Source organism: Musa acuminata, chromosome BXJ3-4 (genome assembly GCF_036884655.1).
Source record: "Musa acuminata AAA Group cultivar baxijiao chromosome BXJ3-4, Cavendish_Baxijiao_AAA, whole genome shotgun sequence".
Classification (NCBI taxonomy): domain Eukaryota; kingdom Viridiplantae; phylum Streptophyta; class Magnoliopsida; order Zingiberales; family Musaceae; genus Musa; species Musa acuminata.
The window spans coordinates 9,225,114-9,250,154 of NC_088352.1; the positions used below are offsets into that span (position 1 = coordinate 9,225,114).

The window sequence follows — 25,041 nt, forward strand, 5'->3', positions numbered from 1 at the left end:
TTATCATTCTCTTTTCAACTTCGAGATTATTGAAAGTATGCAATGAATCAAACTTTTAACTGTCAAGCATCCACGGGACTGTCAATCCTTCAATTAGCCATATATTTTAAATTGAAAAGTATGAACAATGTATGAACACATTTGATAAAGACCCAGTGATATTCATTTATTTTTTCATCTTTTTGACTTGTTACATCTTCAGTCATTTGGTAGTCCGTCAAACTTTGATGCACCAAAGTTATTTCAAATCACCGATTATTCTTATTCTTATTCTTATTCTGATATTATTTCAAATCACCAATTATTCTTACTTCAAAGTTATGTCTATGAATCCTTTTGATGAAGGAAAATGACTTCCTCATAGAATTTGAAGTTTCAAGATTGGTCATTGCTTGCTTCCTCGTTACGTATCAGTCCCATAACTGTCCTGTCTATGAGGAAAATGACTTCCTCATAGAATTTGAAGTTCCAAGATTACTCATTGCTTGCTCTCTTGCATAGAATCCTTTTGATGAAGGAAAATGACTTCCTCATTACGTATCAGTCCCATAAATGTCCCATGTCTACGAGGAAAATGACTTCCTAATAGAATTTGAAGTTCCAAGATTGCTCATTGCTTACTCTCTTCTCTTTTCATCATCTTCAGTATGTTTGTATCATCTTTTCTTTCTAATATCTTGCTTTTAGAAAATGAAGTAGATAAGCTATCTTTGATAAAATCAATTACCATTCTTGAGAACAAGCTAAGCATTATCTTTACTCTTTAAGGGTCTTTTATAGTTTCCAAAGCTCCACTAGAGAATCGGATTGTTCTAGTTCCATACATTCTTCAAAAGTTAAGAGACTATGGTTATTTGACTTCATCGGCTTTCTTAAGAATTGAACAATATACATCAAACTAGTTAGCTTATTCTGGAGTACTTGAAGTATTGTACTACTTGTACCGAGTTGGTTACTGAAATTCACATCCTCTCATTGAACTTCTAAGATGTTAGAAGTGTTGTCCTAAAAGATTAAAATTTTACATCATCTAAAAGTGTTTTCCTAGAAGTACTGTCCTGGAAGAGTAAGTTTTTGATAGATCGGGTCATCTCTTTAGGATTGTATTAACTTTTTCATATTTTTTACTGTCCACTTCTCTGAGTGGAAAATGGTATCATAGCATGTTACCTACTCTCTTTTTTAGTCAATCACCATTGCATCAATTTGAAGTCCCACATTTTCGACTATCTTATGAGCCCTTCGACACAATTCTTATCGACACAATCCTTGTGAAGCTCTCTAGCAACTGCCCTTCTATCTTATCTTGATATTTAGAGTTTATCATTTCATTCCCCGTCATCTCTCAACCCCCTTTCGCACCTTTCATATTAAAGAGCATAGGATTGATGATTATTTAAGAGTCCCACATTCGTAGTATCATAGAGTTCTTTAATACCGACAGCTCTGTCTCATGTCCATTTTCTTCCCTTTGTGATCAAAAGATATCTACTATGATATAATAGCACTTTCTTTGAATTCATCTTCATTTTGATTTTGATTTATGCATTATTTTAGTTAATCAAGTCTCTCTGGACTCATCATCGCTTTTGTGGTCCTATTAGGTTCGGATGTTTCAAGTATTTGTTAATTTGTTTGTTCCGCTCTAATACTCTAGACAAAACCAGGACTGCTGTTCAAGATCGTGAGAAGGCAATGTCACACAGAGTGGCTAGTTTGCTCATCCATTTCGGTGCGCAAAATCTGCACCCAGAATGTCACTTAGCTTCGACTTAGTGTCATGAAAGCATCGCATTCATGCAACCTTATTAGGGTGTAGCAAGGGAACAGAGATGCTTTCACAGTTCAAAACTCTACATGTTTTCTGGGTTGCAGTAATGCTCACAGGCAGGAACTACATATGCTCACCAAACTGGTTTTTCCTGTGGTCCACCTCTCTACCTTCTTGTTATCTAATGCTTGATCTTGAACAAACAGTGATTAGGTGACATGAACTCTGCATGATGCTTTTTGACAACATGTACAGGATATACTTATATATTGTCACAGTCAACAAAGGTCCCCAAGTCTCCATGGCTTGAAGACACACAAGAAAGGCCAGTCAAGGAACAAATATGGTGGTCCAAGTAACATCTAGGAAAGAGGGGCAAATATAGATTTAATTGTCAAGATCCAAGCATGAGTACCAACTGCAATAAACAATGAGAACATTTTCTTTGCTGTCATAATTCATGAAATTAATTAGTTTATGGTACAAAGTCAGAGGTTTGCTTGCCTCTCTGAATGCATCAGAGGTCAGAATATTAGCTTCTTCAGGAATTCCACTACACTTTCAAGCAACATAGAGGTTTTATAAGGTGATCATGTTTTCGATACTAGTCTATGTTTTCAAGTATAAGGAGTCTTTGGAAATCAGTAGTATGATATATGCCAAGATATTGAATGAGAAGCGAAATCTCTCTACATTTCTCTCATCATTGTTCTTAGATTTGCCATCAGTTAACTGCAGCAGCACTTCTTTGAACACTGCTTCCCTTGGAAAGAAGAAGAAAAGAAACTACTTGTGCAGAGCATTTGAACAAAAAGACCACTGCATTGACCATGTAATGGTTCATACAAGTTGGGGATCGAACATAAAGATTGTCTAATGATCCATAGAACTATCAATGCCGGATCATATAACTCATATTTCATATAACTGGCATTCATAGAACATAAAGCTTGTGTAATGGTTTAATGCTGAATTCTGTCTCCTAAACAGCAGGAATGGGTCATTAGGCTGTGTTGATCCAATCCAACATTATCTAAACAACAACAATGATTCATGAGAGCAAAGTGCAAGAGGAGATGAATAGTTCAACCAAAAAGTTGTGGAGGAGTTGGATATGAAGGTGGTGCTCACTTGCCTCACCTCAAAGTCAAAGACCACTTAAAATACTTGTCTTAAACTAATGAAACAATCCCAGTCTCTGATAGAAACCCTAATCCAACGTCAGTCTCCTTCATGCTGGTGACATCATTTATCTCATTACAATACATACCTTTCTCCACCCACTTGGTTGCAACACCATTAATGGTTGTGTTCTTCATCTCGGATTCGTTATGCAAACTTGGTTTTAGGGTTCTTAAACAACTCTACTTGTTATTTAATTGTGAGGCCTACTCTTCGTTCGACCTACTCAATAAATTGTTGGTGGAGGGGGTGCAGATTCATTCACTGTACTCATAAGAAGGGAAGATGACTTCCATTGTACACATTATCCCAGCTGTGAAGGTTGATTACCTTCTTGTGCTGCTCTATGGACAATTATGACATTGATAGTTAATGCAAATGCATGCATGAGGCATAACGTGCATGCGTCTTCAGCCTCTTCAATAGCAAGCATATACAAGTTCTACTTGCAATTAGGACCACGGTTTGGTTTAGTGTGATGGATACAGCTTCCTACTCTCTCTCTCTCTCTCTCTCTCTCTCTCTCTCTCTCTCTCTCTCTCTGTATATATATATATATATAATATGATGGGTGTTGCAATATACAAACATATTGAATAGTTCGAACTTTTGGGATTATTAGTATTCCAATTAAAACTGAATTGATAGTTTGCACTTTGCTTCAGTTTGACAGGTCAGTAAGACAATTAGGGTTGACCAATTCCTCATCTTTCGTTCCCATTTTACTTGCAGTATGATCATTCTGATGACAGTTAGTATAGGGTTTGGAATCTCTATATCATATCTCTGTTGCATCATGACATTACTGTTGTCAATTCTTCCAGGATCATGAGTTATGGTAGACTTCTTGTTCTCAAAAGTCAAAGGCACCCTTGAAGCCAAAGCTTAGCAAGAAGATTACCATTGACTTCGTATTAATGTCTTTATCTTTTCCACCCATCCTAACAATCATATCAAATTTGAATGGGATGAACAGTGATGGAGTATTTGCCTTGCGTGCACCACATTGTGATCCAAACAAGTGACATGTAAACAAACAATGATGCATCTCTCTTAATTGTTTGATATTTTTCTACAGTAATAAATGGAGTAGAAAAGTGCCCCAAGTTGCCCTGCCAAGCCAACCTCAAAGCAGTGTGGTTTCTCTTCCTCCAACTGGCTTCTGCAGGGTTATCAGTGTCATCAGCCTATATACAAACACCCATAGGATGAAGAAGCCAAAGGTTACATGAGACCTAACACAATACTCTTATCTTACTAAAGCTTCAATGTCATACCTCTCCTACTCTTTCCCTACCCTCTTCACTCTCCTTCCTCTTTCCAGTTCCTGTGTGTTTATTAGCCAGAAGCTAAATATATCCCTACCTTCTCCAGTGATCTCTGTAGGACATGCAGGATCAGTTAGCAGGGCAAAGAAACAAACAATAGAACCCATATCCTCCCTCCCTCCCTCTCAATCATCTATCTATCAATCCATGTTTGTAGGTGCAAGACTCATCCTTTTGTAAGGCAATACAGATATGATGATCTCTATCTCTCCTTCTTCATCTTCTTCTGATTGATACAAGTGAAGCCTTATATCCATCCTCTGAGGAAAGGAAAGATTTCCAACTGAGTTGCATCTATATGGAGGTGTTTACAGTACGGATGCCGTTCACCGCCCCCTCCTCTTCTTCCATCTCGTCGGTGGCTTCCGACTCTGCCGCCCCTGTGGATCCAGAGCATATGTTCGACAAGGTGGTGACGCCAAGCGATGTCGGCAAGCTGAACCGCCTTGTGATCCCCAAGCAGTACGCGGAGAGGTACTTCCCCCTCGATCCCTTGGCAGCGGACAAGGGCATCCTGCTGTGCTTCGAGGATCGTACCGGAAAGCAGTGGCAGTTCCGCTACTCGTACTGGGGCAGCAGCCAAAGCTACGTCATGACCAAGGGGTGGAGCCGGTTCGTGAAGGACAAGCAGCTAGAATCCGGAGACACGGTCTCCTTCGGTCGTGCTAGTGCAGGAGCGTCGGCCGGGCATGACCGCCTCTTCATTGGATGGCGCCGGCGGAAACAAACCCAATGCCGCCCGCCGCTTCCCCTCCCACAGATCTTCTCTACTGCCCGGTCGTCGGCACCACAGTGGGGTGGGCTTTTCCCGTTCGCCGTGCCTCCCGTGTACAATATGGCTTCGAACCATGGTCAATACGGAGGAGGCAGGCCGTATTCGCCGCCGCAAGTCAGGGTGCAACCCGGCGGCGGAGTGGCGGGGGCGTCATTACTTCTGGATTCAGCGGCGGTGATCCGTGGCACGGCGAAGACAAAGCGAGTCAGGTTGTTCGGAGTCGACCTAGAGTGTTCCGAGAGGGAGGAACGTGGAGACACCCGGCGGGATCTGCAGGTGCTTCTGCTGCCGAAACACTCTGCAATGGAGGAATGGAGCTGCTGAATCCAACATAGTCTGCGCAGGAGATAGGCCGCAGCCAAACATGGACCTCCGCGCACCCTTCATTCGATGAAGACGGAAGGAGATAAAAAGGAAGTATAGCCGAAGGTGCTAAGAGTTTGACAATAAGATTCTGGACTCGAATCTTCGTTCTTTTGCTAAAAAGAATCAGATATCCTTTTCTCTCATTCTCGATTTATGATTAGGTTTTAAGATTCTGTCATTCTTTTTTGTTTTCTGTTTCTTTTTGGAGCATAAGAAATGATTCAAAGCATTAATATGAGTTAGAATGAGAGATAAAGGCTTGATTGTGTATTTCAAACATATATGGAAGATAAAAAAAGTTGAATTGCTTGTGTCAATGGATGCATCTTAATTCATAGTTGTCTTCAGCAAAATATATATATATATATATATATATATATATATATATATATATATATATATATATATATATATATATATATATATATATATATATATATATATATATATATCCTCGGCCACCCCAACATATTTCCATCAAAAAGAGTTAGGTTTAAGATAATAAGATTTAGGTTCCTTTGATCTTTCCGTGGAAATGAAAGAATGAGAGTTTCTTGTATCAATGATTTTTTTAATTGTTTATGATATCAATGATTTTATTTTATTATTTAAATATAAGAATTTATTTAATAATTTCTTATATTAAATAATTTTATATTAGAAGCTTCGTATTATGAATGAATCCTAAAATTTGAATATGATTTATGAAAGATTCATATTAAATTAATAAAAAAATAGAAGACATGTGTTATTGACTAACATACTAACATAAGGAATGTATCATATTTGTTATATTTTTGATAACTATACTTTTTTTTTTATGTATGTTTGGCACATTATTATTTTTGTGTTAGCTAATCCTAAGCAATTAGAAAATAAAAGTGAAAAAATTTAATATAAGAGAATCTTACTGCAACCCATATAAGGAATTGAAGAAAAATTGAGGATTTGGACAAATTCATCATCGTTCCGATTAAATCTTTCTAAGACAAGTATTTTAGCTCATTCTATAGTGATTTCAATCCTTGATTTCATCTTATTGATGGGTAATTTATAGAGTTTTACCTTTTTTAAATTTCTTTAACCTTAATTTGAGTTGTAAACTTGCTAATCTGAAATTTATGAGACTTCTGGTCTATCTATTTTATTTTAACTATAATATATTATGTAGAATTTTAATTTAGGAATAACTTAATTTTTTAAAATAATTAGACTCTTTAACTCTTTCTTTTTGTACTTTATTTGAACGATTTATAATGCAAATATCTACCAAAATATTTATTTCTTTTAATTATTTGAATTCAGCTAAATAGAGAATATATTCTAACCTCTCTATATTAAGTTTCTTGTAACTATCCGTAGATAACTCCAATTTATACAAAGCTTATTTTATATGAAAGTATAATTATATGTCTTTCAAAAAAATATCTTACTCGAGTAAATTAGAGTATAATTTATTATCTAAATATATAGTGTAATATACCTCATATATTTTTCCACAATATTTATTTTTAAATTTATCAATTCTTGCTTCTACCTTTATAAACTTGATTTCAACTAAAAATTTCTCTCTCAAATAAGCTTATGTGGTTGCTAAACTCTTGTATCTCTTATTATTAGTTTTTATCGTATTTAAATGAGTTATGCAAAAGTTTATATTTGCCTCACATTACTTCATATATATATATATATATATATATGTTTGTTAATTTATGTGTTTGCTAACTTTTTTTTGCTCACAATATATTTTTATATTTCAATATTTATGAGATAATATAAACCTTTGTCAAAAATAAAAAAAAAGAGTCATGTATATAGCTTGTGATGCTATGCTCTAATGAATTGACGATGGATGGAGCTCCCAAATGATCGAGACTAGTATTTATTATCATTTAGAAATAAATAGATTATGTTATGTTATGATTCAATTTTACCCTTATGTTTCTTTAGCATGTTTTCCCAAAGGGCATAAGCCTTATGTGTTATTGGTACACTATGAAATTGGAATGAAATCCTCTATAATATTTTCAATCCAAACAAAAACATATAATTTGAACAAAATGTATAATTTCTGTTTAAAATTATTATCTTATATGTTATTTTGCACTTGAAATTACTATCTTATAGTTATTTTGTACTTAAAATTAGTCTTTTGTGTTTATTTGGTACTTTAAATTAGTCTCTTTTATGTGTTTATTTTGTACTGTACAATTCTTTTGGTATTAGAGATCATTTACCCATCCTTGGGAGAAAAAAATAATAGAATGAGAATATAAATTATTAATTATGCTTAAATCTCGGATAAATATAAATTTGATCGATAAGACCTCTTCAATTATAGCCAATATCTTATTATGAATAATTAGGATAACTTTCAGAGAAAAAGAAAATTATTTACCTCATATGGTATGATTTGATTTGATTTTTTTTTTCAGTCTAGTCATCCCTCAATATCATGAGAAAGAAAAAGTGATGTTTCGGGCCAGAAAAAACTAAATTTATTAAAAGAAACTTATGCTTGGTGATAAACCTTTTGGATATTTATAAATGAAATGTCAAATGTGACTCTTAAACTTATATTTTGTATTTATTTTTTGATATACTCATATAATACTTTTTACTCTATTGTTATAAGTGAATCAAAGAAAATATAAAATATGACTATACTCTTGAGTTAATTAGTTGCTTCTTGATATTGAGTAGCTTATATATTACTTTTTGCTTTCTCGTTAAGTATGCTTATAATAAAATTATATATATGACTCTTGTATGTATGCCTTGTACCTTGATTCTTAGGTCATATGATATGTCATCTTTTCGTCATGAATATGTTAGTCACTTGCTGTACTTTGTAACTTACCTATATAAAATTTTTTGGTTAACTTATCACTCACCCTAATGTTAGGTTTGGGTTAAGACTATAGAATGTTAGAAGATTTTGTTAAGTCTTTAATAGTTTGATACGATGTTATTGTTAAAGTACGCTTTGCTTCTAATGTTATTTCAAACAAATCTGAGTTGATGTATATTGTAAAAGTTAAAAAAACCTCTCATTTTTAGAAGTTTAGAATCTTATGTTTGAAGTTTTATATTAATTATTATTATTTTTATTATGTAACTCTTGATTGTTAATGTTTTTTAAGTTAATCTTGAGTTTTATGATGTTATCGAGTGATACGTTGAATAACTATAAATTATATAGATGTGAATGAGAATTTAATGCTTTTAACATCCTGAAATTTGTGTCTTGAATTTTAGGTTTGAGATTGTGGATGAATCATATTTCTTTTTTATTTAAGATAGATTCACATCTGCTTCTTGTTAGCTCTGATGTTGAAGATCTTCATCAAGAGATTTCTCTTATCATTTGTAAATCATTAAAATTTGAATGTTCTAACTTTCAATTCTCCCACCAACCAATAAAGGTTGGAGGGAGCAGAACCTGCACTTTCATATAGGGCGATTGTGCATAAAAATATCTTTTTTATCATTATTTTTTCCGGATGATATTCCTTTTTAAAATTCTTAAATCACCATCCTCTATTTTTAATATTTAAAAAATGCCCCTTAAAAAAACTATCATTTTTTCGCTTAAATAAAAAAAATTACATTTTATACTGTTTTGTGGATTGATTTTTATTCACAACATACTATATAGTATTTTTAAAAAAACACTATACGGTATTTTTAAAACACTACACAGTGTTATCGCATGTGAATAAAAAGCAACACACAAAATACTGTCAACAGTTGACAAAAAAATTTTATTTCAGTAATGTTAATTAAGTCTTCACTTTTTTTCTCTTTTTCCCCTTATATATATATATATATATATATATATATATATATATATATTCTTATTATTTTCTTATTTGTACCGTTAAATCGAACTTAAACAGATAATCTCCTCGCGAAACACGAAATCTTGCATAGATCTCTTCGTAGCTAATTCCCCTCAATTGCCTATGATCAATCATTTGTATGTAAGAATAACATATCGAAAACTATAATTCACATTTAATATTTTAGATATTTGCATAGATCTCGCTGAACTGACCGCGACTGAAGAGGCCATGACGTTAAAAAGGGGTGAGAATTTAAGGATTATAAGAAAACAAATATTAAATTTTCTCATACAAAGAATAATTGGACTTGGTTTATATGTAGTAAAATAAAAAGTTCATATATCTGATAGTCGTCGAGTTCCACAAAAACAATATAACAGGTTATCTACAAACATCCACATACAATAAAGTTGTGATCATTATCTTATTTGGTCAATGTCATGCATGTGTTAACATATAGTCTGGAATGCAGACCACTAATCAATACAAGGAACGATTCAATCCAGTAACAGGTCATTTGGTTGTGCTTCTAATAAGAGGAACAAATTCTAGATGCACTGGTCATCGAAGAGGCTATTTTATGGCAGCAATTACAGCAAATGAATGATTTGATTGTATAAAGCTGTTCATATTATCCAATATGCAGTTTCACATGTTCCAAACACAATCCCCAAATGTTATATTGTTTATTTACAATATATCCAGTTCTTCAAGTAACAGTAACGTTTTTTCAATGCTGCGTGGACTCCTCCCCTAGCACATGCTCCCATTCGGATGACGAATTTTCATATCCACTGGTGAGGGACCAGTTCCCCTGATTGTATGTCATGTATGACTGAATCAGTGATCCATTCAAAGGGCCTGAGAACATCCGTTTCGCATCTACATATCCTGAAATATTCAAACCTGACCCGAGTTCTTCGTCACTTGCCGCACCAAGTGGCTGCACAGCAGTCAAATGCAAAGACCGAGGTGTGGGTCTGTCTTCGTCATACGTTTGCATCACACTCTCCATGAATCCCAAATCAGCAAGATTTACTGGCAGGTCTTTTATGCTAGAAGTATTTGCAACATCAGGAGAACCATACACAACTTCTCTTGTGCCCGAGCATGTTCCTGTGTCCTCTGGGTCAAGTTCCTCCATGCTCCTATAACTTGAGCTGACACTCCGATCCTTCAGAATCTTGTATCTAGTCATAACTGATGATTCAATATCCTCTGACTTGTTCGATTCACAGGTTGCTGATGCCTCATGAGGATTTTGACATTTACTTATCCCTTCGCTAACTTTGGTGGGAGAAATAGTACCCACCAGAACTCCTTTGTCCTTGTGCCCCTGAAGATCATGGGCAAAAGGCAGGCTTGATGATGTGTCTGATCGTGAATCCTTCACTAAAAATAAAAAATAAAAATAAAAATGATTAATTTTGAAAAGGACAAAGATTACTGCAATTGATCAGAAAAGATACAGTGAAGACAAAAAGCTTTGCCAGCTTTGACCAGTACTTACAGTTTTCAGATTGAGTCTTTGTTTGAGTAAGTTGAAGTTCATACTTCAATCTACAAGCTGCAGCTTCAGCTTCTATCCAGAGAGTCTTATACAACAGTGTCTGTGTGTTTTCTTCTCTTTCAGAGAAAGATTTTGATAAAGCATTCTCATAGATCTACACATTTGTGAAATGTACAAAGACAAAAGATAAAATAAAAGAAACAACCTGATATGTAAACAGATATGCATTAGAACACTGCTCCCAAGACATACAAATTTTACCTGAGTAATGTCATTGACTTTCCTGAGATTTGTGTTGTTGTCCTTTTGCAATTCATCATTAACATTGTTGTGCCCAACAGAATGCATCTTCCCCTTCATGTTGATCTGGTCTACATCATCAGTATTTGAACATCTACAGAAAGACCATGCAGCCTCCAAACCTGAACAATGAGGATTGCAACCAACAAAGCCCTGCAAAAGACCACCTGTCATCAACTTACATGACATATAAAGCAAGGAGTTCACCATAAAAAGAAAAAACATCTTGGCAAAACGGATACCTACAGCAAACAGATGGAATGTAAGTGTCAATATGGACAGTTATTTTAGAGTAAAAACTTGAAAACAGTCCAGACTAAATGACCAAAATTTTGTCAAATGCAAGAAAGTACTGACAAAATAACAGCATGATAACACAGAATACTTGTGACCCTTCATTATGGCCAACCATCAAAGCCATTGCAAGCACCATCCACTTGATGGCCTAGAACCATGGCAGAAAATATAAAGATAGTTAAAAAATACTAAAGTAAAAGTTATGGAACATAATTCTTCAAAGCCAAAGGAATATGCATTAATATAAAAGCAAGTTTAGTAACTTGATATTATATGCTAGCTAAATAATGAAGGTCTACAATTATCGCCATGATGGAGTCCGGAGCAGTTATATGCAAGCAAATTTCATCATAGATGTAGTGGAACCAAGTAAATCAGAAAAAAAAATATATTAAATGAAGTAAGATTTCAAACAAATAATAAAGGCAAAAAAAAAATCCATTTGGCTGTCACACAGTTATCCTACATACAAAGCTTTGAGCAACATTTTGTTTCCTTTTATAAGCATATAATTAGCATACAACCTGTATAAAGAGAAAAAATACATCTCTCCAAGATAAATATTATTTTCCCATGTACAATAATGCTATAAGAAACAAGAACAAATAATAGCAGCAGCAGCATTTAAAGTTATACAATCTTTCTGTTGGAAGAATGACTATTCTCAAAGAATACAAATAGGTTACTGACAAAATCCATGTAAACTATGCAGCTTAAATATATTTCCATGCTATTGCAGAATTATTTTAATCCTGGTTAGATATGAAGAAATTGCATCAAATGCAATTCTCATTTGTTTCTACTTAAAATATGTCACTGCACCATATTGGGCCATAATGGAATTACAACTACCTTCTTGTCCTTGAGAACAAGTGCAATGTTGTTAATCACAGAGTAGAGAAGCCGATAGTCATGTGGTTCCAGTTCATCATCACCACTAAAGTTGGTACACAACAACTTTATTGAAGAACCATGCATTGCCTTAACAAGCTCCTTTGTGTTTTTCTGTGGTGATGAACATGAGCCTGGTGAAAATAAAAAAACAGATAATCCAAATATGATATGTAGACAAAGTTCTTTGTACAGAAGAACTTTATTTGAAAAAAATAAACAAGCAAAATAAGCAACAACCGGAAAGAGAAACAAGACCTTTGTTGTAATCCTCAATGCCCTTTGCTTGTGGGAATTTATTGACCACAGTACTTTCTGTTTCGAAAGATTTGACAGCATCACCCACTTGTACTTTAGAAACTCTCTCAACTTCAATTGTTTTATTTTTGTGTTCACTATAGACAACATCAAACAGGATCTCATTTTCACTGTCATCTTTTCTATAGTTGGGCAATTTTTTGTTTACATTTTCAGGTCTCTGATGTATGATTGGTGAAATAACTGATGAGCATTGTGGCTTTTCAGAAGTAGAATTTTTCTTCCTTTCATCAAAAATCAAGTTCCCATCTTGTTCTGCAGGATTCTTGGACCTCCCAACACTCTCAAGAAGTTGCCTTCGATCTTGACAAAGACCGACATAATTTTTCGACTCCTCAATAGCTGTTTGAACAAGCATTTCATCAACAGGAAATGGTGCCTGCCGAGAAGATGGAGTTCCTTTCCAACATGGTGAATCAACGGCAAGGCTATGCTGGTCAATTGCTTCTGAAGAACTTTTCATGGATTTATCTGGTTCCACAGAACTGCATATGGATGGAAAAGCATCAGTAATAACCAAATTTGTTAATCTCAAACCAGGATTTTTTGCCGCAGAAAGATTCAAGTGACTGTCAGTAGCATTATTAGTACTGGAAGGAAAATCTTCCCCAAGATCTGCAGCTGAGGGTGTGCTTTTGCTTAGGCTGTAATCTTGTCCTCTCTGCTGATCATGACTCCTTTTGCTCCCTAAGTTTTGGTTGAGGTTAGGCTCCTTTAGCTTAGAAGGTATAGTTGATGAATCATTGGTATTACGTGGCACTTCATGAAGGACCGTCTTATATGACAAAGTAGAATTGACACTTGAAACAGCTCTTAAGTCGGATGGTGAAAATATTTGGCTTGAAACTGAACATGGTATCACTGAACATGAATCAAGTTGTCTCATGTATCTATCATAAGTGGAGTTTGAAACAAAAGTGTCATGCGAACCAATCCCGGGAGTTGAACCTGTTGTCCCAGAGCAATGTATTCCTTTAAGTAAAGCAGTTGGTGCTGAGATCGGGGTTCTAATGTTTTGCTCATAATTCTCCGGTTGCATATTGTGTAACCATTCGGGACTTTGAGATCTGAAGTGTACTTTTTCTGTCACTGAATTAGGAAGTATTCCATGCCAAACACCATAAGAATCACTGTCATAATAGCTACAGCCATTGCCTGCATGTTCTGCAAAACAGCAATCCAAGCAAATAATGCATAAGTGTTCTGTATCATCCTTCAACTTCAGAAAGCACCATGAGATTATCATCATACACACTATAAAAACAAACACACATCTTCAAATCACATAATTTACTGAAAAAAAAAAAACAAGAACAGCATTTGCAGTCCAATTTGAAGAGATAGAAGGTGATGTAATGTATGAGTAGAAAATATCAAGCTATTGGAGAAGCAAATGGAACAAAAAAGAAGGATAAGATTGTTCACGTTCTGCATTTTCAACTACAAGACAAGCAGACAAAATAAAAGAAATTATAAAATGTACATGTTAAACTGCTTAGTGAGTTATTCATCTGATCTTGGTTTAACATGGTGGTGTTGTTATGCCCCTGCTTATGCAATAAATAAGGTTTTGACTTAGAAAAGAGAATTAATTGTTTTGTCAAACGAAATTGCAATTTATTTTTCTTTGAGTTGCATTTACTAAATTAGGTCATATCCTTTTGCTAAGTGGGATGTGTTTCAATCAGCAACGAAGACAATTATCATTTTCTGAATTGCTCAATTGTAAGCAAATAAGATTTAGTTTAGTAGCCAAAGAACAGGAATACCTTGAATTTTTGGAGGATTTTTCCTAATCAACTAGAGGATATAATTAAGGATACGAAAATCCTGTGGCATTATGATATATTCGTGATGATTTGATACATCTATAGCAAAAAAAAGAACTATAAAGGAAAAGAACAAGTTGTAAACCCAACTATTTGCAATTGGCCATATGGATCTTTTCTTACTGTTGACCTCTTTTTTGGAAATATCACCAGTCAAACTAAGAGCTGTCAATGTTATCATTTCTTACAAAATAATTAGTTTCCTCTACCTCTCCTCACATCATTAATTGCAATCGATTCATTATATCTAATTAGGGCTATGGTTATCTTTGGTGCATGTCAACAGAAGGGAAGTTTTTGTAGGGAATAAAAAGTTTCCAGTGCTGATTTTTGGGAAAGAGTTGTTTTCCATTCATCCTAGTGGTATATAGCTTTAAACACGTTCAAATAAATCTCACTAAGCAATGTTTATACAGTCTGGAGATGATATACAACAATTTCATTTATGTCTCTCTTTTGTATAATCTTTTGCACTCTTTTGTACAATCTTGTAAATAAACCAGGAGGTTGTCTTGCCCTCCTGGTTAAATTTATTGCTCTCCCTCTTCTCAAGTAATGTATTTTCCAGTTAAAGAAAGAAGACCTCATGTACGGAAAACACATCTTAATGTTTACAATACTGCAGAATCCTATAATGTTCAGTATTAGTGATTCTATAGTTGAGCCAAATTATAAGAAAAGTAAAAGATCACAGCACACTAAAAACTCTTGTTTCCAAACATCTTTAATGAATGTGAAACACCCTCGACGAGGGTATATGGACCAGCATGCAAAACCTGACATGTCAATATTTGTTTAAGAGAATTATTTGATGCTTTTCTACTATCAACAAAACAATGGCTTTTATAATTAACTGTAGATAACACAAGAAACAAATTATTATGCATTTAACCTTATTATTTATCTTTATTGTCATTCTAGCCAGCGATCTCCTACCTCCTCGATCAATCACAAATCTTTCTCGTCCGTTTACTGAAGAATCCAAAACAAAAGCATGTAGCAAAGGAGGAGTTACATCTTCCATAGACCTTACCAAACTCTTCCCTTCCTTCCCAGACTTTTTTGGCCCACAGGAATATCCAAGATTGCAACTTTAATGAATATCACAAGACAGAGATATGATAAGATCAACTTCATCCAGCGACAGATACTAACTTGAAGTTACAATCAAAGAACCAAAATATGCAATAAATAGCTCTAAAATTCCATGTTCAACGAAAACAATTTCCGACAAAAGCTAAATCATCATTTATTCTGAGAAAAGAGCTTTACGAACGATCCCAGTCAGAGGGAAAGAAACAGATTACCTTCTTGAAAAGGTGACACCTTGTAGCCTAACGACGGTTCCGTCCACGACCAGACCGCATCAGTACGCATCCCATGCCCCATCTCCTCGTCAAACGGCCTGTTCCACGGGTCCGTCCCAACTCCAGAGAAGGCCGAAGAGGGCCTGAACGAATCAACAATCGCCGGCGGCTGCGAGTTAGAATAGTAGTGGGCGAACGGGTCAGCCACGGGTCCAGTGCTCGGTTGGGTACGGAGAGAGCCAACGGAGGAGATGGCGGTGTGGGAGGGCAATAGGGAGGCGGAGGGTCGATCGACGGCGGGAAGTCGGTGGTACGAGGGCGGCGGCGGGGAGGAGTGGAAGATGTGGTCGATGGTGAAAGGGCGAGCCAGAGGCGAGAGGGTGGACGACGAGGAGGGGTTCTGCGGCAAGGGCGGGGGCGGAGGAGGGGGCGGCGGCGGGGAAGGGAGGCGATTGCGGTAGGAGCCACCGCCGGCGCGTATCATTGCATCGCGAGAGAGAGAGAGAGAGAAGAGGAGGAGAGACCGAAGGGAGAGCGGAAGAGGAAGAGGAAGAAAGGGAAGGAAGCAGAGCAAAGGAGTAATTTTCGTGACATTATGGTGGCATTAATAAATATGGACTTTTGAACGGCCTTTTTGAGTCCCACTTTTTTGCCCTTTTCTTTATAGATTTTATTTATTTATTTATCTCTTTAGAGGAATTACTGATTATGATTATTACTGATTATGACGCTCCCAAATTCATTTTTACCGTAGATTTTTTTTTTACTTGAACGAAAATACTCTTATAGTTTTATCTAAATAACTTAATCATGCTATTCAAAAAATTCTTTAAATTTGATAATGAATTGTCATAATTTTTTTAGAAAATAATAGTAGTAATTATCTTGTAATCATATTAAAATTATTCTAAAATAATTAATATTGTTTTTAAAAAATTATGATAATTGATTTTTTTTTCAAAAACTAAGAGTATTTTCATCTAAATTAATAATAAAAGTAATCCGGATAAAAATAATATTTTAATTAAAAATTCTCACAAACTCTTGAGGAACGATATGATTATTTATAGATAGGATTACGAACATGATGAAATGATGTTTAAGTTAATATAGTTTAAGAATCCCCAATATTGGTATATAATGATGTCTGAGTTATGTAATTCTATTATATATAATATATAATTTCTGGATCATGTGATATTTGAGATTTGAGATAATATATATAATGATTTTCGGATTATATTAAAGATAAGAAACGGTAATTTACTTTTTTTTAGATTAGTTCTATGGATTTTTTTGTCATTAGACTCTGTTAAAAACAATATCACTTGTTAAACTAATTTTGTTAGATCTTTTCTATTTACTCTCGGAGAAAAAATCTATAAATAGATTTTTCTCATCTTATTTCTTACTGAAAATGCACCATTTTTCATAAATATAAACTGTTTTTTTTTTTTGCAAGCACTAAGTGGTGAAAGCGAAGGGTGATTAATAACTTAATCGACATCTTCTATAAATATATATTTTTTTATATAATATTATATTTTTATAATAATTTTATGTATTCATATTTTATATTCTGATATTTTTATATTAAAAATCGATTAAGTTAAATAAATATATTATGATATTTATTTTATACGATTAAGATTGACTTATAAAAATAAAATAAATATATTATTATTATTTTTAGTTTAAATATTTTGATCAATAATTTAAATTAAACAAAATTGATACATCAATTAACCCATTAAATTGATATATTATTATTAATCATCTAACACCATTAATAAGAAAAAAATTTCCATAGTAAATTGACGTGTGAGAAAGAACATTTCATGGGTCTAAAGAAAAATTGAAGTGATGAATCATCTGTTATTACTTAGAAAAATAGTAGTGGAAGCTTTCTATTGCTTCGATGTTAAGCCATGTCTGCCCTCCTTCCTTTGCAAGTCTCTCGCCATTGAACTCTAAGATCACAGCTTTGGGGTCTTCACAAAGTTGATGACCTCTTGCTTTACTTTATTCAAGGAAGAAATTGAATAAGATTGATCTTCTCCATCGATTACGAAGCAAAAAATAAAAAAAGTCTGCTAAGATTTATGTGATTAGGATCGAAACTCTATAGATTGTGATTAGGTCAGATAATAAATTCAAAAAATAATCGTAAAGTAAAGAAAATTATTCTTTATGTATGTATTACCAAGTTTAAAATATTTATTATTTTAATTATATTTTAATTATATTATTATTATTTATATTATATATATATTTTTATTATATTTCATCATTACTATTAAAATTGTATAATTCTAATTTATATACTGATTTTTTTTCCAATTGATAAATTAAATCTTTTGGGGAGACGATATGGGGTGAGGATCCAACCGACGGAGCATAGGAGGATCTCCTTCCGTTGATCCCCACACGTGGGGCAAAACCAGACCGTTCACGCGTTGGGGCCATCGCCTGTGTCTAATGGCGAAGTTCCGCTACATTGTACGGTCGCTCGGCTAGCACATAAGCACCACGTTGGCCCCCACCGCGGGGGCTACCATTGACCGAGCTCATATTTTTGGAAAAGAATGAATCGACTCCCTCCCTGATAACGTAGCCTTGGCCGTCCGATGGAGATCGGAGCGTCCTTATTCGTATTCTAAATAACTATAATCCTCGTCACTCTTGGACAAGAAACGTCAACTCCCTCCCGAATGTCCTCATCACGTAACCGTGGCCGTCCGATGCAGATCGGCCAATTTAATCATGGAATTCCGTTCCAACTTGTTTGATCTCACGTTTGTTTCGGCCGCCGGCCCCCACACCTCCCCACCCTACACCACCTCTGCCGCTATATATGAACCCGAGATCTCCGTTTCCCTCCTCCGGATCTTGATTCTCCACAACCGTCGGCGAAGAGGAGAGGCGGAAAATAGAGGGAGTCGGGTCGAAGCTCTCGCTCTCAGGTACCTGATCTCTTTCTCCTCCACCTCCCTTCTTCCGATCTGATGCGATTCACTCGTCGCCCTCTTTGTAATGCTTCGATCCCGCTGCGGGATGTCAGATCAGATGCTTCTGATTGTCTTGATTGGATTGGTTCCCAGATCTGAGGCTGTGGTGTGGTTTCTTGTTTCCTTTCGTATGTGGATCTGCTGAATTCTGAACCAATGAAGCTTAGATCTTTCACAGTTTGCTCTGTGATATAGTTAGGTGTAAAAGGTGTAAATTGGATTAATAGTGGAAATCTAGGGGTCTAGTTCGTAATCTTGTCATTGAGGTTCGAGGTGGTTGTGTTGGATTAATGATTACGCTTCCTCGTCTTTGTAGATCTTTTGGATCAACTTCGATAAAAGCAAACCTTGTAGATTTACAGCAACGGGAATCCTTTTCCTTGTACAAGTAGGCGGAGTAATAGATGTGAATTGTTTAGATCCATAACAGATTTGCATTCCACTTGATGTGACATAAACTACCAAGAGAAATAAGCTGTGCATGCATTGGAGGCTAATGATTTTGTTATGATTATTTTGCTGTATCTTTGTATTGATTTCATCATGTGACATCAGTAGTGTTTGGTGAACCTGGAAGTTCAAATGTGATGTTTTATGATGGATCCTGTTTCTAAAGATCTGGTTGCATTCCTTGCTTTCTATGGATATTTTTCTGTGTGTTCATCCATTTTGGTTGAAATGCACTTTATGTATGCTAAAGGAAACTACCGTTTTGGCAGATAAAACCATTTGGAACCTAACTTGCATTGAGGGGCACGATGGTAGATTCAAGCAAGGTATCTCACTTTCTGGTCTCACTAAGTAACTTTATGAGATTTTCTTAATTAAAAAGAGATTAGCTTGCTGATCTTTGAAGCTTCACTTATATATTCCACTAGAGCCACTTAATTGAGTTTTTTGCCTGACATTATATGTACCTTCTGGATTTGGCTTTCTGTTTGTACTTTCCCTATAGATGAATCAGATATTTGTTTTGCTACTTTCTTTAAGTCAGTACCAAGGATATAGTTAATTGTTTGATTGCAGGATGTTAATGGGAGCTTTTCAGGTGACAAGAAGATCATAGTTGTTTTTGTATTAGGTAAGTTTTTCTTGCCCGAAAACAGCATGATATCAATTGTTTAATCAATTTGATATACCAGAAAATTTCCAACATAAATCTTTGCTTAGACCTTTTTTTTTTGTATAAACGCCCATAATTCTGCCATGTATTGATGCTTTCATCAAAATTTTCTTTGTCTTTCTTTCTCTGAAAGTTGTCATCCATCTTTTGTGAAAGATTTCTTATGAGATTTTACCAGTAAGCTTCATGCAATCAATTTTTTCAATTGGATCTTAATTTGATATGCAAGAGTGCAGTATGTAAATGGACAAATCCTTTTGTTCTCTGTTTTCTTTCCTGTCTTTGCCTTTGTTTGTAGATTAAAGTCTTTCTCTTTTTTCTCTCTGTGTTTCATTTTTAATCTGCTGTACAACAGGAGGACCTGGAAGTGGAAAAGGCACACAGTGTGCAAAAATTGTTGAAAACTTTGGTTTCACCCATCTCAGTGCTGGTGATCTTCTACGTGCAGAAATTAAATCTGGTTCCGAAAATGGGTATTGAAAAATGCTTATTCTATTTGTTTTGTTATTTATCTATGTGTACTATGCAAGTCTGTAGCTTCTTAGTGTCATTCTATGCTCGAGATTTGTGGAATTACACTGGAAAAGGCAGATATGATTTTATGCATAGGCCATTAATTGACAAACTGAGTTTAAACCATTCTGCCATAGTAGTAGACTATAATCTTAGGACGCCAATTGATTAGGAGGTTTCCGGAAATTATTCAAACCTACAGTTGCCCAAGGTGGCTACAATTAATATGTGGGTTCAACAAGTGACTTATTTTCAATAATTATCTGTATAACTTCTAAAATGAGTTTGCCACCATCAGGATCTGAAGGATTAGGGAAGGAAAAAGAAGAAAAAAAGGAGACGTGACACATGAAGAAAACATAACATTGGCTGCACTGTGTAAATTAATTATGGAGGAGAGACCACTATGTTTCTGGGATATAGAATTAGTTGGCAAGATATATATTATGAGGAAGCTAGAGAGGGAGGAGGGAGGCAACAAAGAAGAAACTGACTGAGAGAAGATTTTCGAAAAAAGGCAGGTTGAGATGAAGGCAGTGGTGGTTGTATGACATGAATTAAAAAACTGGAGTAGTATCATAGAAGGATTTTAATTTTAATTTGATATTAGTTTCAATGACTTGCTGGACTGGTACAATAGTGGAACACCAGGAGGTTTATTGACATATACCACCAATGGTCTTATACTATTACCGAGCTATATGCTTCAATAATGGTGGTTGGTCAGACAAGGAAATACCTGTCTGTACGAACTGGTACACCAAGTTTTGATTCCTTGCCAGCATATGAAGCCAAAGGTCTGTCATCTCGCCAATGCTCATCGTTTGTTGGCACAGCCAAACCCTTGTAAATCATGGATTTGTTGTTACTTGCTAGTCCAAAATTCAAATTATCACCCATCATTTAACTTCTCTGGTTCTTTTTTCAGGACTTTGAAGCTTCTGCAAGTGAATGTTATATTTTTGTTAAATATGAAATGCTTGCTGAACCTGGTTGACACATTATTTAACTGGAACAATTCTCAATTTTCTCTTACTGAATTCTTTCTCCAGTACCATGATCTCAAACATGATAAAGGAAGGGAAAATTGTTCCTGCTGAGGTAACGATTAAGCTTTTACAAAAGGCTATGCTTGAAGGTGGAAACGACAAATTTCTTATCGATGGATTTCCCCGGAACGAAGAGAATCGTGCTGCTTTTGAGGATCTTGTAAGTTGGCAGTACACTTGTTGTTTAATTATAAAATCTAATTAATTTACTATGTACAATCAGTGACAACTTGCTTTGGTCTCATAGACAAAAATTGAGCCAGAATTCATACTATATTTTGATTGTCCAGAGGAAGAGATGGAACGACGACTTTTAAGTCGCAACCAGGTTCTCTCTCATTTGCTTTCTCAATTTTCTATACGCCTCATATGCCTGTGAATCATTAAATTTCTGTATGATTCAGGGGAGAGTCGATGATAACATTGAGACTATAAGGAAGCGTTTTAGGGTTTTTGTTGAATCCAGTTTACCTGTAGTTGAGTACTATGAACTGAAGGGCAAAGTTCGAAAGGTATCTGCAAGCTGTTCCTTTCGAAGATTTTGTCAAAGCAAGCTTTTGTTATTTTTATTTCTCAAATTACTATGACAGTTCATGGTTGCTTGATTTGCCATTTGAAGTGCCAACTTTCATGATATTATTAGAATAACATTGTAGATACTTTTTATTTTTTGTAAATTGTTTGTTGTTGCTTTTCTCGTGAGTGTTCTCAGTTCTCCTTGGGGTGTTTCTAAGCAATACTGAGGTGGTATATAATATAACTAGCACTCTGGATTGATTCCTTACAGGTTGATGCACTAAAGCCTATCGATGAAGTTTTTGAAACTGTAAAGGCCATTTTTGCTCCATTCCACACCAAAGTAAGCTTCTGATTTTTCATGATGCTTTTATCAAGATGCATGTGTACATCAGCAGTATCTTATTAGAAAATGGCTTCATCAATCTAGAACCTAAGTGACTAACTTGACGAGGCACTGATCCATCTATGGACAAAGTAGTTCCTTGACACCTAAACTAGAAAATAATTTACTAATATTATAGTGCTCACTGCATGAACATCAGGTTAGCAGGTTCATTCCTTTGCATCATGCATGCTGCACATTTTTCCAGGAAATTTGTTGCCCAGGATGTGATTAAGATGATTAAAACTTCTGTTACCTTGGATATTTTGAAATCCACATAAACAAGAAACACATGTGACTGACCTTTTATAAACTAATGTGATACACTAGTTCTTTTTTCCTTTTACTTATTGGCTTTACTTGTTTGCATGTATTTTCAGGTTGACTAGAGCTGGCTTGATGATGTTAACCTGCATTAAATAAAAGGTAATATTATACTGGGATGCTGCTGTTGTTGGATAATGTTGTTGATTAATTAGATAGGGTAACCACTTAACAAAATACTGGATGCATTTTTATGTGTAGACAACATTTAAATACCTTGAAGACCGCTCAATTTCTTAAAATTCATTGGCGTCATGTTCAAACTTTTAGATTAATTTTGTTGTTTCCAACACTCCTACACATGGTCTTCAACATTTAAATACCTCAACTTCATGTACCAGACCCCTATTGATTCAGTAACATATCACGGAATGGTTTTTTGGTTGGGGAGGGGAGAGGGGGAGGGGGTTGCTTAAGGAGGAAGTGATAGTAAAGTGGAGAAGAAGAGAGGAGTTCCGGTTTAGTAGGGCCGATGAGCCATGAAGAATGAACTGGTATATAATCCTTTTAATTCTACATTTAGGTGGATCAGCTAAGAATTTAATACTTTTTTTAAAATTAAAGCATAGTGTTAAAAACTTGGCACAACCTGCTAGAGGGATCAACATAAGCTTTACAATTATTCTGTTCTGTCCATATGGCATAAATTAATTTAGATATTTAAGATTATATGAAATACAAGAGGATTATGGAATATTGAAGTAATAATGTTAATTTTTGGTTGATGATATGCTAATTGAATATGCAGTAGAATATCTAAATGCCTTGAAAAACAAATTAACAAAGTCCTATTCAGGCATCAGGTGTTACAATTGTGGAATTATTGATATAACTTTTTAACATTAATATCTCAATGGAACTAAACTATTATGTTTCGACACTTGATGATCACCATCAAATGCTATGTATCTGATACATTAGATCTCTAAATACTTTAGATCTATCATTTCATCAACACCTGTAGGCACATTTAAATTGTGTGAGAATTTCCGAAGATTGGATTGTCTAGAATAAATTGAGTAGTTTCAAAACACAAACTAATTCCTCAAGCTGCTAAATTTCGTATAAGCTTAGTTTTTTATTCAAAATTCTCATTATTATTTTGATGAATCCTTGTTTAAGTATGATTTATTATCTTAGTGTTTGCAAATCTGGCAGCTCAAATTTTGATAACTCGGGCCATCCAAATTGCTTGGGTGTACTTTAAAGGTTACTTTTAATCTGATATAAGTTAAATATCATACTGGTACTAGATAACTCGCTTTAAAATAATATCCTTATCTATCTAAAGACAAGTTGTTAATCGAGTATCGTGTTTACTCATTTAGCATCTGTAAGTTTGATAACTAGGGTCATTCATGTAGTGTGGTCTTTTCATCTAAATGTGGCCATGTAATCTAAATGTATTTTATTGGTTGTTATTGCAGGTATCGTTCTGTAGCACAGTTTTCTTTAATTTGTAATATTCATCAGCCTATTTTGGCATGTATCGATTAAACTTATGTGTTATTTTTTGTTTAATATAAACATTGTCCAAGCATACCATCTTCAATTGTTAAAGCTGTATTTCATCCTCACAGCTGTATGCATTTGCACTTTGCACTCCTTGAAATAAATTCTGTAGACAGAATTCATTCCTTCATATTTTAACTACCTTTCTGAATGCACTGTGTGATCTCGTTTTCATTAGTTGAGTATTCTGTTCTTTTGCCAATGCAGTCAGTAATTTTATAAGATTGGTAATTAAGGATCTTTGACGTTGTAAGTTCATTCTGTTGGACCTTGAAGGTGTATATCACTATTCCGTGCTCGTTTTATGGTCATGATCTGTCAAAATTCGATTTAATCTTATAAAATCCGATTCTTAACTCAAATGATTACATATGCATATTCTTCAACCCATTCATTTGGATATCATTTGAAATGTTAATAATATACAACGACATTTCAGGTTCAAATACATGATAGCAAAAGCACACCCGCTGGGGGCAGAGGAGGTAGACTTCACAAAGGCTGACACTTCCTGACACAAGTTGAAATGGACACGGCACTTTTCACAAAGCACTGCAGCTCGCTCGCCCTCGCCAATGCCAAAGAGCCTTCCCCAGCTTTTATTACGCTGTACTCTCCTCGCTCCTCACGTGTCCCATCACCTCCTCATCATGCGACCTTTCTCACCCTGTCGCCCACACCGCATACACCTATTTTACAGCCGCCTGTGGTTTTCTTTAGACTATTCCCAACCCCTGTGGTTTTCTTTAGACTATTCGCAACCCCTTGTTTTAGAGATCCGATGCAAATATGCAGTTAGAGCGACAACTTTGCAACTTGACTCGGGTTTTTATGTAACAATGAAGATTTAGCGTAAATTTAATTCCGCTCTATATATTTATCCAAATACTAA

The 25,041-nt window shown here is 35.0% G+C and overlaps 3 protein-coding genes across 4 annotated transcripts; 2 read left to right on the forward strand and 1 right to left on the reverse strand.

Annotated features, from left to right (window-relative positions):
* The first annotated feature begins 4,600 nt into the window (after positions 1-4,600).
* LOC135635339 (B3 domain-containing protein Os03g0120900-like) lies at positions 4,601-5,380 on the forward strand. The gene has a single exon (XM_065146352.1). The coding sequence runs from the start codon at positions 4,601-4,603 to the stop codon at positions 5,378-5,380; it is 780 nt and encodes a 259-aa protein (XP_065002424.1).
* Positions 5,381-9,857: 4,477 nt separating this feature from the next.
* On the reverse strand, positions 9,858-16,288 carry LOC135636992 (uncharacterized). Its single transcript, XM_065149271.1, has 6 exons — positions 15,720-16,288; positions 12,524-13,747; positions 12,227-12,399; positions 11,039-11,230; positions 10,778-10,931; positions 9,858-10,659 (listed from the first exon to the last, which is right to left on the reverse strand). Exons 1-6 carry the CDS (start codon positions 16,201-16,203, stop codon positions 9,998-10,000), a joined length of 2,889 nt encoding a protein of 962 aa, XP_065005343.1. The 5' UTR covers positions 16,204-16,288; the 3' UTR covers positions 9,858-9,997.
* A 2,255-nt stretch (positions 16,289-18,543) lies between these two features.
* Positions 18,544-24,279, forward strand: LOC103981259 (UMP-CMP kinase 4). 2 transcript variants are annotated; one of them, XM_009397920.3, is made up of 10 exons: positions 18,544-18,682; positions 19,447-19,503; positions 19,754-19,808; positions 20,206-20,323; positions 21,416-21,572; positions 21,660-21,740; positions 21,817-21,924; positions 22,200-22,271; positions 22,694-22,739; positions 24,065-24,279. In XM_009397920.3, the coding sequence occupies exons 2-9, from the start codon at positions 19,486-19,488 to the stop codon at positions 22,700-22,702; spliced, it is 618 nt and encodes a 205-aa protein (XP_009396195.1). In that variant the 5' UTR covers positions 18,544-18,682; positions 19,447-19,485; the 3' UTR covers positions 22,703-22,739; positions 24,065-24,279. The 2 variants fall into 2 exon arrangements, with proteins under 2 accessions (XP_009396195.1, XP_065001047.1); XM_065144975.1 differs by lacking the exons at positions 22,694-22,739; positions 24,065-24,279 and having other exon boundaries at positions 22,200-22,298.
* The last annotated feature ends 762 nt before the right edge of the window (positions 24,280-25,041 follow it).

What these genes read in the sequence shown, in the direction of transcription:
- LOC135635339 (XM_065146352.1), top strand. Translation starts at nt 4,601, where the DNA reads ATGCCGTTCACCGCCCCCTCCTCTTCTTCCATCTCGTCGGTGGCTTCC.
- LOC103981259 (XM_065144975.1), top strand. An exon ending in AAATCTGGTTCCGAAAATGG is followed by an intron (nt 20,324 to 21,415) that starts GTATTGAAAAAT and finishes TTCTTTCTCCAG; the next exon opens with TACCATGATCTCAAACATGA. An exon ending in TGAAGGGCAAAGTTCGAAAG is followed by an intron (nt 21,925 to 22,199) that starts GTATCTGCAAGC and finishes GATTCCTTACAG; the next exon opens with GTTGATGCACTAAAGCCTAT.
- LOC135636992 (XM_065149271.1), bottom strand. Translation starts at nt 16,203, where the DNA reads ATGATACGCGCCGGCGGTGGCTCCTACCGCAATCGCCTCCCTTCCCCG. An exon ending in CATTGAGGATTACAACAAAG is followed by an intron (nt 12,400 to 12,523) that starts GTCTTGTTTCTC and finishes TATTTTCACCAG; the next exon opens with GCTCATGTTCATCACCACAG. An exon ending in AAAGACTCAATCTGAAAACT is followed by an intron (nt 10,660 to 10,777) that starts GTAAGTACTGGT and finishes TTTTATTTTTAG; the next exon opens with TGAAGGATTCACGATCAGAC.